The sequence below is a fragment of the Rhinopithecus roxellana genome, chromosome 9 (genome assembly GCF_007565055.1).
Source record: "Rhinopithecus roxellana isolate Shanxi Qingling chromosome 9, ASM756505v1, whole genome shotgun sequence".
NCBI lineage: Eukaryota > Metazoa > Chordata > Mammalia > Primates > Cercopithecidae > Rhinopithecus > Rhinopithecus roxellana.
Genome location: NC_044557.1, coordinates 128,925,975 through 128,944,543, shown reverse-complemented (window position 1 = coordinate 128,944,543; position 18,569 = coordinate 128,925,975). Strand labels below are relative to the sequence as shown.

The following is an 18,569-nucleotide window of genomic DNA, read 5'->3' as shown; positions in this document are numbered from 1 at the left end:
TGTGGTGACCATATGTGATCAGCAAGGCCACAGATAGTGCACACGGTGCAGTGACCATGTGTGATCAACAAGACCATGGATAGTGCACACAGTACGGTGACCATGTGTGATCGGCCAGGCCACGGGTAGTGCACACGGCGTAGTGACCTGGTATGATCGGCCAGGCCATGGGTAGTGCACACGGCGTGGTGACCATGTATGATCAGCCAGGCCATGGGTAGTGCACACGGCGTGGTGACCATGTATGATCAGCCAGGCCATGGATAGTGCACACGGCGTGGTGACCGTGTATGATCAGCCAGGCCATGGGTAGTGCACACGGCGTGGTGACCATGTATGATCAGCCAGGCCATGGGTAGTGCACACGGCGTGGTGACCATGTATGATCAGCCAGGCCATGGATAGTGCACACGGCGTAGTGACCTGGTATGATCGGCCAGGCCATGGGTAGTGCACACGGCGTGGTGACCATGTATGATCAGCCAGGCCATGGGTAGTGCACACGGCGTGGTGACCATGTATGATCAGCCAGGCCATGGATAGTGCACACGGCGTGGTGACCGTGTATGATCAGCCAGGCCATGGATAGTGCACACGGCGTGGTGACCATGTATGATCAGCCAGGCCATGGATAGTGCACACGGCGTGGTGACCATGTATGATCAGCCAGGCCATGGGTAGTGCACACGGCGTGGTGACCATGTATGATCAGCCAGGCCATGGATAGTGCACACGGCGTGGTGACCATGTATGATCAGCCAGGCCATGGATAGTGCACACGGCGTGGTGACCATGTATGATCAGCCAGGCCATGGGTAGTGCACACGGCGTGGTGACCATGTATGATCAGCCAGGCCATGGGTAGTGCACACGGCGTGGTGACCATGTATGATCAGCCAGGCCATGGATAGTGCACACGGCGTGGTGACCATGTATGATCAGCCAGGCCATGGGTAGTGCACACGGCGTGGTGACCGTGTGTGGTCGGCAAGGCCATGGATAGCGCACACGGTGTGGTGACCACCGTGTGAACAGGGGAGAGCTGCTGCCTCCTCAGCCTTCTGTGTGACTGCTTACAGGGGCTTACTAAAGGGATAGAATAGGTGCCCAGAGAAAGTGCGACATTGAAGTGAATCAGGGATGCCAGGTAGGGAGAGGGGCCAGGAAGTGGCCTGGGGAGCTCAGAGCTGTGGCCCCTAGGGAAGTGGAGACAGGGTCCATCAGGCCACTGACCAGGAAGCCTGAGGGAGCCAATGGGAGGCCCCTGAAGGCATTAGGTGTAGAGCCTGGAGCTGTGGGTGTCCAGTAACACCGCCATGCAGCCTGGGGGTCTGAGGCCACCCATCTGGGACCTCTTCACTCTAAATGAGGCTTGACTGGGGGGGTCTCAGAACTCCAGAGAAAATCTTGGGTGTCCCTCCCTGCTGTACTTCAGGCAAGAGGCAGGTGAGACTGTCAGGTGAGAAACATTGTCACAGGTTCCCAAAAGCCACCTGCCTACCCACCCAATTTTTTTCCGTAATAGTTCTGCTGAACAGCTGTGCATAGTGCGATTTATTTCCTTAATCCTGTTTGTTTTCTCCCCCATATTGTGTGTCATCAACTGACATTTCAGAGGTTCCCATGTGTTCTCTGTGGAACTGTCTCAAGTTCTTATTACCCTGGTTGACGACACCAGAAAAACCACAGCTACCTACTCCCAGAAAGAGGCCAATGTTACAAAGAACCTCGTGGCCAGCCCTTTTGGCTCAGTTTGCCCAGTTGGAGGCTCTAAGGCACAAACAAGAAAAAGAAAAGCCGAAGGGCCTCCTGAGGACCGTGGAAGTGGGTGGTGCGTGGCCCCATCACTGGCTGAATGTGGAATAGGACTCATGACAGCCAAACCATCCCAGGTTCCCCCAGAGTGATCCATACAGCTCTCATAAGCAACCAGAAACCAAAAACGGATGCTAAGTCAGCACAAAGTGGGGCAGCCCCCAAGCTATGGGTGGCCAAACAGAATTTGCAAGTGGGCCCCCGTGGCCCCTGCTGTTGTCCAGCAGGCCAGTTTAATACTCAGCATTTATCCAAATCAAGGGATGGAAATGGGGCCACCAGCCTGACCCAGGCCCGGGGTCGTTTTGCTTTTCCAACCTGTACAGTTCCAGCAATGCACTGGCCAGCATGCAATTTGAAAAAGCCCTGCTGAGCTGAAAAACACATGGAAAGGGCTCAGACATACTTAAAGGTACATTGCTGCCCTGCGTTTATAGGGCAGTTTGTTCGGACATCGTTTTCCATCAGGCCTGGGCAACCCCTCCTGAGACTGTCTCCCATCCTCAGCACGGCCTGGCCGGCTACAGGCTGCTTTCCTCCCACCACCACTGCCTGCAGGCCTGGGAGGCAGTGACTGCTGCAGGCTTATTTGGGCAGCCTGGCCTTAATTTTTGGAAAGTGCCTTGTTGATGTATGAGGAACTTCCAGGGCTGAAATAGTTTAAAAAATGAAGCTGGGACACTATGTTTTGATTTTAGCCATTTGCAGACAGAGGGGCACACTCGGGACTCTTGGGCGCCTGGCACACTAAGCTGGGAGGGACTTTGGAGACATCTTGGCCATCTAAATCAGTCAACATGTTTATATACACAACTTAATGTTCGGTATACAGGGAAAACCATTAGAAGGTTTGCTGCACATAAAACTGTTGTTAAAGTTATTTTTATTACTTCCCCCCACAAATTGTATGCAATAATTAATAAGAACTAAAGTCACAACTGGCACAACACCTGCCCCCCTGCCAAAAAAAAAAAAATCTGCTTTCTGAAAGCAGGCTCCCTATATAGTGATTCCTTTATATGCCTCCTGGAAGATCTGTTTCGACTCCATTTTGATATACGTTGAACCAGATTTGAAGACCCACAAATGCAGTCTAGAGCCATTTTGCAAAAATGTTGCTGCATCAACCGTTACCATTCCCCCAGAGTGGCTCATCATGTTACTAGTGTTCAATCCGGACTTTGGAATGCTAGGAAGGATAATTCCAGCCACGGGATTTCGAAAAAGTACCAAAGGAAAGCCCCTTCAAGTTACTGTAAAGACAGAAGAAAAGGAAGAAAAGTATAAACACACACGTATAAACATGTAAGGTAGCTTTTGTCCCTATACCAGATAAGGAAATCAAGTCTCAGTAAAGAGAGAGACAAGAATTCCCTTAGCCAAGTGCCTGTATGTGTCTGTCTTTTACGTTAATGGTTATGAATTTAAGGAGAATTTGAAGCAATAATTTTGCCCCTCTTTAACATGGCAAATACAACCTCCTTTAGAGATCGTCAAGAATCACGATGCAGTACTGGCCGTCACCTCTGTGCAGCACACACACACATCCCGAGTGACAGAATCCATTTCACTGCCAAAGACTCTTAGCGGCCTTCAGTCCTCTTGAGCTGGAGCTGCTGAGTCTTGTATGGAAGCTCACCGGACATCCCATGTGGACCTCGGGCATCTGAGCCAGGACCATCCTACTACAAGTGCAGAAACCACATCATTAATGCAGACCTGAAATCAAATTGTTACTTACTAGCTTAGGACAGAATCCTTGGAAATCCAACATACTGTCCAAATGGATCAGCTAAGCTGTATATGTACATTCTATATACCTTTTCATTGTTTGGGCTTAAATAACTTTTCTGCTTTGTCCCGTTTAATTTCATCCGATGTGGATCGCTGGAAGAATATGATGTATGTTTTAGAATAGAAACAGTTCGGAGATGCAGTTTAGCACCATTTCCTGTTCTAGTTGCAATTAAATATAAATATAGCATTTGACATAAAATAGCTGGCCCAATATATTTAGAATACAAGTTAAGTGTCATCCGCTTAGAATTGGGCATTGACTCCGCAGAATTCACCTTTGTACAAGGTGAGCAAATGTATATTTTGTTAAAAATAAGTATCTGACTGCCAAAACGGACAGAAAGCTCTTTGCCAGATGTGTTTTCAGGCCATTTCCTTTCCTGGGAAACAGCCATTTCCCCCGCATTATAGTTGTGTTTTCATTTGCGGGTAGATAGAGTAAGCACAGGAGTTAAAGGACCCAGGCCTCCACAGCCGAGGCCTTATCTCTGACAATTATCTTTCTCCTTGCAGCTGTGTAACTTCTGTTTGACACAGAACCACAGAAACCCTGTTAGTGGGAAGGATCAGAGTCAACAGGAGAAAAATCTTCATTGTTCATGTGACTTCTCAGGTGCTTGGCATTCTTCTTTAGGTGGTTTATGGACGTTCCAAGTACTCATTCATTCTAACTTATCTGTGTTCATTGTGAAATTGTGTGTGAATGACATTTAGAGCAGATGGATTGTTGTTGTTGTTGTTGTTGTTTTTTAAAGAAACTTAAGAGATTCCCGAATCTTTCCCAGTTTGTACTACCGCAAACCAGCATAACATCTGCTAAAGAATTTCATATTTTAAAGCTGCATTGTATATCATATGGAACCTTAAGGACTTTGAAGGGAAGAGCTTTTTATTTACTAGTAGCTTGGGAAATATCCAAGTAACTATTTTTTTTTTTTAAAGAAAAAAATTCCTTGCGTTTTTAGAAATAGTTTACATGACTGTTATGCTGTTTGATTTTTAAATATTTTCATTCTCTAGTATTATTATGGAATATTTTATCTTCCCATCCAAAAAATGCCAGAAGGTCAAGATACAAGTCACAACATTAAAAGGGAGTGGATACAATTCTAAAACAATAGATGAGTACATTTGCCTGATAGTATTTTTGCCAGTAATTCTGTGTCCTGTTTTCTCGCTGTAGAAAGAAATGCTAAACATTTTTTTTCAATGGATTGATGTCAGTGTTTACTAACATGACCTGTGTTAAGTCAAATAAAGTCTTTCCTTTGACAAACACCATATTTCACGAGTGGCTTTGAGGTAGGCTTATTTGTTATAATTCACATTAAATGTTCCCAAATTCATTTCATAAATGTTGTAGAGATCTCAAAGTCCGTTGCTTCTAAAAAATATGTCCAGTTTCTTTGTCATAACCATACTAATAAAGATCTAAATTTCTTAGAGTGAATTTTCATTTGAAAGTGGCTTAATGCCAACTAGATTAATTCTTGTTTAATCTAAATTTATAAAATTTTTTATCTTAATTATTGAGAAACCTTTTTAAAAAAGAAATAAAAGTGTCATGTGTGCTATTTACATTAAGATATATTATCTCTCTTGGTTATAGGTTAACATAAATAAAATTGCTTATGTCAAAGAAATAAAAAAAAAAAGCCCATGACCTCCTTTTGGTATCCCTGTCCATCTGGCAGACTTTATATGAAAAAATCTTCCTGTGGGAAATTAGGCTTGATTATAGACTTACAAGTACAAAAAGGAGTTTTTGAAGAATTATATTAGAATTATAATAAATAGTTACACATAAAAGGAAGGGATGTTTGCTTTTAGTGTATAAAAATACTCCTTGTCACTCTTGTCCCCTCATGAATCTTAGTTGTCTGATGATGATTCAAGTCTTTCCTAATAATCCAGAATGTATTCCTCCACTTTTTCTCTTAGAAATGCTATTTCAAGCAGTTTGTTTGGTACCCCATTAATAATAAAGCATACTTCCCTAAAATGTTCCATTTCAAGTAAGGGGTCTAAAAGTCAAAGACAGACTGATACAAAAGAGAAAAGTAAACTGGACAAAGACTGAAGAGAATTTTAAGTAAAATTTCAGTATTAAGTTCTTGACATCGGTTTCCCTCAAGGAAAAAAAAAAATCAATAACGTATTTTGAAAGCCTGAAAACTATTCTAGTAAAATATTTACAGAAAAAAATAATATGTACATTCCTCCCAAATCCTGATGCACGTTTAAATCACCTTTTTTATTTATAGATCAAAAAGTCTTGCTTGACTACAATAAAAATTTAAAAATGGTACCTATTTAAGATGCAAGTATCAAATCCACTTGTAATACTCACTAGCTCCCTCTGCTGATCTCCTATCAAGTGACAGGCAAATCTATCCATGATTATTATTACAGTTGTTAAATGGAAATAATAGGTAATTTAGGACCTACATCAACTGCAACTAAAATACAACCTACAATGCTTTCATTTTAATTTTAATGCGAAAGCATATCACACCATATACAGACGTTAAGGATAGATGTGCACACACACGGTGAAAAAATACTTTTAGGCATTGATTTAGCATACACAGACCTAGGAGCTGTCTCTATATGCTCAGGTGATAAGGTTACTACTATTGCAACAGCAGAAAAAGAGGTTTGTACTGTCTGGCTTCATGAGGAGCCAATTTAGAGACCCAATCCTGCTCACCCCAAGCTTACAGTCTAACAAGGTGAACAGATGTCCCATCTTGATGCACAAGCATTGCTGCATAAGGCCCTGGATAGTACAGGAGGGAGCTCCCACATGGGAAGCCTCCCAAACCACGTGAGGGCTACGTGAACAGCAGGAATAGTTTCACTGTTTATTTAGATCCACATTGTTACTTATTTAAGAAGAACATACTCTGCCCTTTCTCCCTCCCTGAATAAAGACCAAAACTGAGGGAAATTACATTCCAGGCTGAGAAAATTGCCTGTGCACTTAAAAAATAAATAAATAAATAAATAAATAAATAAATAAAAGACAGGACCATGGAACTTAAAAGAAAGTAACAATAATTGAGCCAAGAGTGAGGAGATGGGTGAGTCTGAAGATGCTGTCTGGAACTAGCTGCTGCCGAGTCTGCTTAGGAATTGGGTTTGTATCCTGGACATAAAGCATTTGGGGCAGGGGAGTGGCCTGATGTGACTGGGAAAGGACCCTGGAGAGCTGTGTGCAGAAGGGGTGAGAGGAGGTGTGAGTAAGGCAGAGAGACCAGAGCAGAAGCTGCTATGGTAATTCAGGTTAGATATTATCGTGGCCTGTGCTAGAATATTAACATTGAACTCATGATGTTAAAGAGGGGTGGTAGGCCGGGTGCGGTGGCTCAAGCCTGTAATCCCAGCACTTTGGGAGGCCGAGACGGGCAGATCACGAGGTCAGGAGATCGAGACCATCCTGGCTAACACGGTGAAACCCCGTCTCTACTAAAAAAATACAAAAAAAATTAGCCGGGCGAGATGGCGGGCGCCTGTAGTCCCAGCTACTCGGGAGGCTGAGGCGAGAGAATGGCGTAAACCCAGGAGGCGGAGCTTGCAGTGAGCTGAGATCCGGCCACTGCACTCCAGCCTGGGCGACAGAGCGAGACTCCGTCTCAAAAAAATAAAAAAAATAAAAAAAATTGAAAAAAATAAAGAGGGGTGGTCAATAGGCCTTCTAGATGGATGGAATACAGGGAGTCCAGGAATGGGATTGGTTTGGTATTGGGATTGACTCTTACACTTAAAAACACTAAAATAAAATAACTTAGCAATAGTTTTTAAAGCATCTATAAAATGACAAGATAATAAGCACATATTCTGCCCAAACTTATGGGAAGGCAGGAATCACGTGAACTGTTAAAGAGCTTTGCCATCAAGTCACTTGCCAAACCTGGCCAATGTAAGCCTGCTTCAAGGCCTGAGTGGTTCAGACAGAAGACAAAGGCCAGGACCCAAAGAAATGGGAGCATCTGATGAGAGACCTCCTTCCAGGAAGGCTCTACCCCAGTGTCAGGGAAGCAGAAGTCAACCTGCCCACCCCACTCTCCAGAGCAAACAAGAAAACATGCCTGGATGTTAAACTTCCAGGAAGGCTCTACCCCAGTGTCAGGGAAGCAGAAGTCAACCTGCCCACCCCACTCTCCAGAGCAAACAAGAAAACATGCCTGGATGTTAAACAGAACCAGAAGAGAGGAGCCCATCCCTGAGAATGTAACTACACGCTCACCCTTTTTGGTTTTACAGTAAACATAAGGTGGTCGGAAAAAAACACAGTGAATTGTTCTAAGGTGGTCCCAGGCTGCTCATCTTAATCCCCTAGGTTTGTGGAAGAAGCAAATGAAAATCCTTTCTGGGAGAATGCACCTTCATCATGGGTCTCAAAAGATTCTTACAGTTTCCCAAGAATAATGGGCAACTCACAGACAAAAATAAACACACAAGAAAACATAGTACTATTTGCAAAAAGCAGCAGAAAGAAAAAATAGTAAAAACAGACCAGCAAAAACATCTGTCCCTGCTGTATTGGTTTGCTAAGGCTGTGGTAACAACGTACCACAGACTGGGTGCCTAAAACAATGGGAATTTATTCTTACAGCTCTGGAGGCTAGAAGTCTATAATTGAGGTGTCAGCAGGACCATGTTCCCTCTGAAACCTGTAGGGGTCCTTCCCTGCCCCATCCTAGTTTCTGGTGTTGCTGGCCTCATTGTCTCCTGGCATTCTCCCTGTCTACATGGCTGTCTTTTTATAAAGACGTAGTCATATTGGATTAAGAGCCTACCGCACTCCAGGAGGACCTCCTCTCAACTAGTTAAACCTGCAGTGACGCTACTTCCAAATAAGCCCACATGCTGAGTTGCTGGGGATTAGGACTTACATCTTTCTGTCAGAGATGTAATTCTACCCATAACACTTACCATGTTTAAAGATGTAAAGTAAAATTTTGAAAACACCTAACGGGGACAGAAAACTAAAGAAAATAATATTGCAGATTTAAAATGAAAACTTACAGACATGAAAAATACGATGATTGGAATTTATCATTTAAAGTCATGTTTAACAAGATTAGACACACCTGAAGCGGAAAGATAAGTGAAAAGGCGTCATCCCAGGTGTAGGACGGAGAGATGAGATAAGGACCAAGAGGGAAAGTGAAGAAGACCTGCAGGATGGAGGAAGAGTGTCTGACAAAGTCCATCCAAATTCCGGAGGAAGGGAGAGAGAAAAGGGCAGGCAATATCCAAGGAGATAATCACTGAAGATTTTCCCAAAGTGATGAAAGATATCAAGCTACAGATTCAAAAATGGCAATAAATGACAAACAGGACAAATAAAATGATTGGATAAAGCAGTAAGAGGGAAGAGTCAAGAATTACTGGTTCTGTAATTTCTGGCCTGGCAGCTGCACAGATAGGATTCTCAGAGGCTCGGGAGGGGAGAGGCAATGCATGCAGCTTGCACAGGTTCAGTTTAAATTGGCTATGAGACTTCCAGGTAGAGTTTTCCTTTTGCATATATGGGTCTGAGCTCAAGAGAGCCACCTGGGTTGGCAGCAGCAGCAAGACCTATTTTCATGATTAATCTCAATGCCAGCCTCATCACACAATATTAACTAATATTAAACAGTATATGAAACAGATGAAGAAGAACAGCTGTATAAATTGCATAAAGCTTAGCAATCTGGGTTTTTCTAGACAAAGTTAAGCAGCAAAGCAGCTCCATTATCAGGGACCCTTGGCCATGGTGTCACAGGTGCAGGTTCTGCAGATCATGGCATATTATCCTGTTCTGTGGATTATGGCTCTAGAAGAGATGGTGATAAAGAAGACCCGGGCTGGTCAGTCAAAAGGTCCTGCATGGTATCTGTACAATGTTGCAAGTGACTAAAAAATGAGTAAAACTGGCCGGGCGCGGTGGCTCAAGCCTGTAATCCCAGCACTTTGGGAGGCCGAGACGGGCGGATCACGAGGTCAGGAGATCGAGACCATCCTGGCTAACACGGTGAAACCCCGTCTCTACTAAAAAAATACAAAAACTAGCCGGGCGAGGTAGCGGGCGCCTGTAGTCCCAGCTACTCTGGGAGGCTGAGGCAGGAGAATGGCGTGAACCCGGGAGGTGGAGCTTGCAGTGAGCTGAGATCCGGCCACTGCACTCCAGCCTGGGGGACAGAGCGAGACGCTGTCTCAAAAAAAAGAAAAAGAAAAAAAATGAGTAAAACTTACAAGATATAATTAGCAGCATGCAACTCTTCATAATTTGTCACTTCTTTGAAGGTCCTTGTTATGAGTTGAATTTTGTTCCCCCAAAATTCATGTTGAATTCCTAACCCCTAGTACCTCAGCATGTGACTGTCTTCGGAAATAGGGCCATTGCAGATGGAATCAGTTAAGATAGGGTCATACTGGAGTGGAGTGGGCCCCCAATCTAATGTGACAGATGTCTTTATAAGAGGACAGTCATGTGAAGACAGATATAGGAGGAACGCCTCGTGACAACGCAGGTAGGGACCAGGTGAAGCTTCTACCAACCAGGGAACACCAAAGATGAGCAGCCGCCGCCAGCGCTTAGCAGAGAGGCCGGGGACAGATCCTCCCTCGTGGTTTTGGCTTCCAGAAGGAACCAACCCTGGCCCACACCTTCACCTCAGACTTCTGCTCTCCAGAACTGCGAGAGAGTGGATTTCTGTTTAAGCCAGTTTGTGGTACTTTGTTACAACCCTAGCAAACTAATACAACCTCAAAAAAAAAAAAAAAAAAAAAGTAAATATAGTGCTACCTTGCAGCCTCCACCAAACACCGTTGCCATTTGGTTCTTCTGCTTCTTGTTCAACCTCAAGAGGAAAAAAGAAAAAAAAAAAAAAGTCCACACAGCTCCTGGTGATAGCTATGCAAAGCTTCATTCTGCTACAGTAAAAGTGTTTCCTAGAGGCACAAAGGCTTTTAATTGCAGCCACCCTATAAAAGAAGGTCCTCTTTCATGAAGAACCTGTTTCTCTGCAGGAAGGCGGCGCAACCTCAGGGCCTCCAGCACTTAGGCACTTATCCATACCTTTGTAACCATTGTTGTGAGGTTAGTTGATAATGGCTCATTATCCTCACGAAACTGTGAGTCTGAGGCCAGGCCTTATTGGAATGCGGCCAGTGTCTGTCTGTCTTTCTTTCTTTGTTTCTTTCTTTTCTTTCTTTCCGTTTTTTCTTTTTTTTTTTTTTCTTGCGATGTAGTCTCCCTCTGTCGCCCAGACTGGAGTACAATGACGCGATCTCGGCTCACTGCAATCTCCGCCTCCCGGGTTAAGTAATTCTCTTGCCTCAGCCTTCCAAGTAGCTGGGATTACAGGCGCCCACCACCACACCCAGCTATTTTTTTTTTTTAGTAGAGATGGGATTTCACCATATTGGTCAGGGTGGTCTCGAACTCCTGACCTCAGGTGATCCGCCCGCAGGTAATCCACCCGCCTTGGCCTCCCAACGTGCTGAGATTACAGGCGTGAGCCACATGGGATTACAGGCATGAACCACAGTGCCTGGCCTACTGTCTTCTCTGAAATGGCATCTGTGCATTCATCTCGGCCACCCCTGCTCAGATAAAAGCAATGGCGCCTCCTTTGAAATCTGAGAGACGCAGGGCCCTGCCCATTCTGAGGAATTCCTTCTCCCTGCTGCCTGCTGTGATGAGGGCCCCTTTGCCAAGGAACCTGAAAGTCCTGCCACTGGAGTTACATTCTGGACAAGTGGCAAGATACTCCGTTCTGTCCCAGCCACTGGGTTTCTGCTGTACAGGAGGCCAGGGTGCTGTGAACCTGCTGTCAGCCCTGGGCGAAGGGAATCTTGTTAATCCAAGTGGCCAGTGCCTCTTCCTCAGAGCATCTGCAGTGCTGCAGCCAGGGCCTCCCTGTGTGGGGCTTCTGTCCTCCACACTGTGGTGCTGCTGGGATGTTTTCATGGGGCCTCTCCTTCCCATCACCACGTGTGCTCCAGAACCTGGTGCATTTGGATGAAGCCACTAAATGTGTAGGTCAGCAGCTCCACACAGAATCAAATCATCAAATGCACACTACCTGATCCAGAATAGATCGTCCTGGGGTAAACACGTTCACATATTCTGAATGTACAAATGACTGTCTAATAAACACACTAGAACTTCCATAATTACTGTCCTTCCAGATAATTTTTCAAGATTATGTACATGTATTCTGCCATTCCTATTCAAGACAACTTTAGAACTTCCTTTGGACAGCTGCTATAAGCTAAAGGGCTTGCATTTGAATATCTTCCATGAAGATAAATCTTGGTTCATGAAAGGCAGAATAATTTTATATGCCACAAAGCTGCAGTGGTGTGTTCGGTTTAATAGATGGCTAAGCACGACACTGTATTATTCTAATCCTATTTTCACAATTTAACAAATGTGAAAGACACTGTGCTACTCGTACAAGAGATACAAATTAAGGAATCTTCAATGACCTTGTAGCCTAGAAAGATCTTTAGTGATTCTTGTTAATCTCCTTACAGAGCTAAGTGATCCAGAGCCTAATTAATCCAGAAGCTATGTCTTCCTCTGCCTCCACAGTAGCCCTAGAAAGGTCAAACGCTTCCAAGATGGAGTGTCTATGGGGATCGGTCCCCTTTGCTGTGTGCCCTCCTGTGAGACAGCAGGATCTCCTGCATCTCTGAATTTGAAGTGAGGAGTTTTCCTACTATGTCTGGGGAGAGCCTCACTCGCCTGCTCAGTAGATCAGACGTGTTCTCTGCTTTCACCAACAGCTAAAAACACCACACTGGCATTGTTTCCCAGACACTCGACTGTCCTGATAGGCATTTGGACATGGTCTGTGAGAGGATTAAACTCCAGCCACTGTGGTGGCTCACGGGAGAGGGAAACGGGTAGAAATTCTTTCCCAAACTGGTATTTCTAGTAAAGCACTCAGCCAGAGCCTGCAGCTGCTCACGATTCCATATCAATTCTGAACAGCATTTTCGCTGGCAAAAGAAAAGCGAGAAAACAACACAGCTGGAAGCCTAAAACCTTGGGAAACCCCTTTCCAGAGTGTGTTGACTTAAGGGCTTAATAATATGCCTGTTTTCAGAACAGAATAACTGATATCCATCTTTTCTGTGCTGATTTCTCAGAGTATATTTTAAATGTAAGTACATTTAGTCATTAAAAGAGAAAAATACTTGATCATTTTCTAAACATAACCAAAATCTCACTATGTAATTGTTTTTTCCTCCATTTAAGAGCAGACTATTTCATTGCTACCAAAATGCTAGTGTTTTGGAGAAAATAGAAGGACTAGAATCAAATATAATTAGTCAACAATAGAAAACCCTGCATGGAAGATGTGTACTTTGGATAGGTGTCAACCTGTCCAAGCTCTCAGTGACAAACACAGACTCATTACAGGTCTGAGCAAATGTCCCACTTCTCAGGAAGACAAGGCAGATCAACATAAAGGCAGATGGCACCTGGTGTGGTTCAGACTCACACGTGGTTCTCCACAGAAGTGTTCTCAGCTCATTTGGAACACGTTCAATGTTGGGAGCACAAGTTGCTTCTCTGGCCCATGCTATTCCTGGAGCTACTACTTCCCAGGGCAGAGTTCATGTTTTTTATGCATAAACAGCCTGGAAATCCTAGCATTGGGCCAGCCATCCAGAATGGTGGAGCTGCACGATCTGGTCTGGGGATATTTCAAAGGGAGTAGGATACTGAGGCCGTGTGGGATGGAGGCTGCTTCCAAATATTGAGAACTGCACCAGACTGAGCTGTGTCCAGAGGAAGGGAGAATGTCTTTCATTCCCTTAGACCTCACTCAACACCTGACACCTCCATCTTGGCATCACCCACCTGTAGTCTCTAGCCCTCTTCATCTGTTAGATGAGAATAACTGGCGGGTTATTTGGAGAGTGAAATGACATTGGCAGAGTACTAGGTATGGTGTCCGTGGTGTCTGATGCGTGAGCTCACCCCCTTTCCTGGTCCCCTTCTCCTCCATTTGACTAATTATCAAAGGAAGATTGCTTTAGTGAATGAGACAGTTTAGATCCATTCCCTTGGGAGATTATGGTGGTCAGCCCTCCACTCTGTCTCACTTTAGATACCAGAAGCCATATGTCCTTGTGTTGGCAGAGCTGGAATGTCTGTCGCCCTCAGATGCAATCCTGCATTAGTAAGGAAAGTTTTTCTGGGGCTTTGTAATGAAAAGTGCTTAAGCATTTGTTTTGGTGCCCAGAAAATGTGAGTGTAGTTAATATGTAGTGTTTGGATTTTTTGTTCATACTTTTGTTGTTGTTGTTGTCATTGCAGAAATAAAATTAACCCCTTAATCTTATGCTTAAAGCACACACCAAGTGGTTTGCATATTATACCAAGAAAATAAGAAGATGGTTTTAGAAAAACCAAAGGACGGCCGGGCGCGGAGGCTCAAGCCTGTAATCCCAGCACTTTGGGAGGCCAAGGCGGGCGGATCACAGGGTCAGGAGATCGACACCATTCTGGCTAACATGGTGAAACCCCGTCTCTACTAAAAATACAAAAAAATTAGCCGGGCGTGGCAGCAGACACCTGTAGTCCCAGCTACTCGGGAGGCTGAGGCAGGAGAATGGCGGGAACCCGGGAGGCGGAGCTTGCAGTGAGCTAAGATCGCGCTACTCACTCCAGCCTGGGCGACAGAGCGAGACTCCATCTCACAAAAAAAAAAAAAAAAAAAAAAAAAAAAAAAAAAAAAAGGAAAGAAAAACCAAAGGACACCAACAGCTCTTTACAGCCCCAAAGCCGGTGTTGCCAGTGGTCACAGGAGGGGTTCTCAGTTATCAGCAAGAGAAACTGAGGGTTTCTCACTTATGCAGAAATGGAATTTATTGAATAATATTAAGGGGGCTATGCCACAGTCACCCTGCCCACACAGAACTGGCCTGGTGAGGTGTTACTTTGACCACCATTGCTAGGTCAGGATGCTGCTGCCAAGGCCATGCCCCTGCTGGAAACTGAGTGTGGCTGCCCCATCCCTGGCCCTTTCTGCAGTAGGGTCACGTTCAAACTCCTGGGTAGTCAACCGAGCTCTCATTGGCTCAGTCTGAACAGCTGTCTGTTCCCTAGAAGCCACGTGCACTGGGACAATGGGAAGTATTGGTAGACACTATGGTGGGAAGATGACTCTGCATCCACCAAGACTCTTGGGCTGGGGGATGGCCTCAGACCCCAGCCAACCAAAGGGAAAGTCTGCCCTATACTCACGAAGGCTCCATGATATCCATCAGCACTTTCTTCCTCCAGTGTAGGTCAGCCATTTGCAGATACTCACACTTCGCTGATGTAGCCGGTTGCCCTTTATTGTATTAAACTGAAAGAATCTCGGAGTTGGGGCTGGCACGGTGGCTCATGCCTATAATTCCAGCACTTTGGGAGGCTGAGGCAGGCAGATCACAAGGACAGGAGTTCAAGACCAGCCTGGCCAACATGGTGAAACACCGTCTCTACTAAAAATACAAAAATTAGCTGGGCATGGTGGTGTATTCCTGTAATTCCAGCTACTCGGGAGGCTGAGGCAGGAGAATTGCTTGAACCGGGAGGCAGAGGTTGCAGTGAGCTGAGATCACACCACTGCATTCCAGCCTGGGCTACAGAGCAAGACTCCATCTCAAAACAAAAACAAAAACAAAACAAAACTCAGAGTTGGAGAAGGACTTGGACAGACCTCACATTATAGAGGAGAAAAAAGACCCAGGAGGCAGGAAGACTTCCTCGAGGACCATGATGGTAGTTAGTGCATCCCTTGAATACAAGTCTTCTGCTTCCTATTCCTGTAAATAACTTTGCATTTAACATTTTTGTACATTAAATGTTACTGATTCATAGTCAATGACTATAGTCAGCCCTCCACATCCGCAGGTTCTGCATCTGTAGGTTCAACCAATCGTGGACCAAATATATTCAAGAAAATGAAATAAAAACACAATAAAAAAATATAAAATATCGAGTATAACAACTATTTACATAGCATTTACATTGTATTAACTATCATAAGTAATCTAGGGATGATTTAAACTAGGAGGATGTGCATCGGTTATATGCAAATACTCCATTTTATATAAAGAGTTGAGCATCCATGAATTTTGATATCCAAGGTGGGGGTCTTGGAGCCCCACAAATACCAAGGGATAACTGTATTATTTTCTTAACCCATTTATGCCTAGTGTTCCATTATTGGAATGCTAACCATGTGGGAATTATTTATACCCTGCTGCTCAAGGTCATCACCAAGGTCTGATTTTTCACACGCATACAAAATTGCAACCTCCAGCATAAATGGGGATGAATTTACTACTAACATATAGTTTCTATGCAGAAATCCCATGTCCCTATGCTATTTCTAACTGTAGAGCCGAGAGAAGCCGTTGAATCATGTGGCGAATATGATCAAGAACTCAAGATTAGGGATAACAGCAATCATTCCGTTATTCCTTTTTAAAAATTATTAGCATGTAATTTAAACATCAAGATTTCATGTAAAATGGAACAATATCTTCTGACACTTTTACAATACTAGTATTCTTACAAAACAAAGTTAGGAAGTTACATGAAGAAAACACCCAGACCATGTGTGGCTAAATCTTTAGTACCTGCTTTCCATAGTCTTAGAGAAAGTTTAAATTATGTTGAAATTTTCTCAACTGATGTCTTAACGTGTTCAGGCTGCTATAACAACATATCATAAAATGGGTGTCTTATCAACAGTAGAAATTTATTTCTCACAGTTCTGGAGGTTGGGAAGTCCAATATCCAGGCAGATTCCATGTCTGGTGAGGGCCTGTTTCCTGGTTCATAGATGGCGCCTTCTCTCTGTGACCTCACATGGCTGAGGGGGTGAGGGAGCTCTCTGGGGTCCCTTTTATAAGGACACTAATCCCATTTGTGAGGATTTCACCCTCATGATCTGCTCACTTTCTAAAGGCACCACCTCCCAGTACCCTCGCATTGGGGATTAGGCTTCAACATGAGTTTGAGGGAGGCACAAACATTGAGACCATAGCCACTGGTCAGCATTAGGTAACCTGCGGTGCTTGGCTGTGGGATGGGAAACCTGTGTTGCAAAGAGCATCTGAGTGGGAACAGGGGTCTCAAGCTGCCTTCACATCTAATGTCAGCACGCTAGAGATGGACATTGCAGCTGCAACTTACTGTGCCTGTAAAGCATTTAGAATAATGCATATAACAAAGTGCTTAATAAATGTTAACTGTTATTATGGTTGTGCATCAGCCACTTTAATGATCTCTTTCAATCCTCATAGTAACTCTTCAAGATAGGTAACCTCATTTTGCAGTTGAGGAAACTGGAGCTTAGCAAAGTTTAGTGGCATTGCAGAGCTACAGTTCAAACCCAAGTCTGACTCCAAAGTGCATCTGTCTATTTGCTTATTTAACCTCAGGCACACAGATTTGGATTAATTAGAGTCCTCGATTCAGTACATGTTCTCTTCATTGCTCTATGCTCCTTTATTTTATTTTTTAATGTTTTTTTTTGTTTGTATTTAGTGGTATGATAAACACTGTGAACTCACCACTTAGCTCTCATCACGAGAGCCCTGGTGCACACCTCCACCTCTGGGTTCCACATACCCCGTTACCCTGCCTTCCCCATCCAAGGAAACCACTGTCTGGAATCCTTTGCCTTTCAAGCCCTTTCACAGTATGGCTCTTTCCAGCCTTTTATTTCTCTACTGTTTCCCTTGGAAACTCTCCGTTTCTAAGCTAGTGTGGTGCATCTCAGCTCTGTGGCTCTTGCTCCTGCTAGCCTTTCTTCTTAAAGTCTTTCAGCCCCACAAGGGCCTCAGCTTTTCAAAGCCTTTCCCATCCTTTAAGGTCCTACTTTTCTTTTCCATGAAGTCTTCGCTGGGCCACTATGACTGGGGAGTCCTCACTGTCATTCTGAAGTTCTGCACGTACTTACTCGGCACATAGTCAGCGTTCAGGTGTCCATCCCATTGAAATCAAGTTACACGCGGTCCTGTTCTGTAGTCAACCAAAACTCCTGGGGTAAAAATGCTGCTTTTCCTCTTGGCAATCTCTCTCCTAACCAGCACAGTGCCTCGCTGAATATTAGAGGCCTGAGAATCTTCTTTGTTTTTTTTTTCAGAGTGAATTTTTTTCTTTGCTTTATTTAATACTTTAAAGCAGCACACATTTTAGTTTGCTTTATGCTAGTTTTTTTTATTCTAAACAAACAAAAAAACGAGATACATGTGCAGAATATGCAGGATTGACGCAAATAATAACTGGCAGAGTGTCCTAGGAAAGACTTATGTTATAAATAATACACAAACAAAAACACACACAAATATTTACTGAAGACTTTTCATGTGCTGCAAGGCACTGGCTGTATATTGCAGAATAAAACCGACAAAATTCCTGCCGTCTGGGATGTGCATATTATGTCAGCACAGGGAAGAGATCAAGTGTGTGTGCATAAAACATCAAGAGTACAATAAAACGAAGTGGGCAAAAGGAAGTGAGGGCGGTGAACACAGGACACCTGAATGAAGGACAGAGTTCTCGGAAAAGGACCCCTGATTGCCCAAGGGAGGAGCTGGCCTGGAGTAGTGAGGGCAGGGTGATTGGAAACGAGGCCTTGGGGCTGAGCTCACCCCTACGTCTTATCAGTAGCTCTCCAAGTTATCCGAGGTAGGTTATTCTGTGGCAAAGACGCCTCAGCTAACTGGATGCAGAAGAGACAACTGCATAGAGCCTCATGGTCTTGGAGTCTTTTTTTTTTTCTTCCTAGGTTATTGGTGTTCATTTCTTGTTTTTTTATTTTTTTAAGACATATCTTTGGCATTTTGTACCTACCTTCTGTTGTCCTAAATTTTGCATTTTTACTACTTTCAGGTGGGTGGCCTTTGTTGTGGTAGGTAGTTCAAGATTCATCATACAAATGTGA

At 44.1% G+C, this 18,569-nt stretch overlaps 1 protein-coding gene across 2 annotated transcripts in view; it reads left to right on the top strand.

Annotated features, from left to right (window-relative positions):
• The window catches only part of MCPH1 (microcephalin 1), a 240,709-nt gene that overhangs the window by 160,720 nt on the left and 61,420 nt on the right, over nt 1-18,569 (top strand). The window contains exon 13 of one of the 2 annotated variants that reach the window (XM_030937575.1): nt 3,303-4,492. The exons of the other annotated variant lie outside the window; for it this stretch is intronic. Coding sequence (XP_030793435.1) covers nt 3,303-3,371 — 69 coding nt within the window. The 3' untranslated portion in view covers nt 3,372-4,492. Of the gene's footprint in view, nt 1-3,302; nt 4,493-18,569 lie in introns of those variants that run through there. 2 annotated transcript variants of the gene reach the window in all.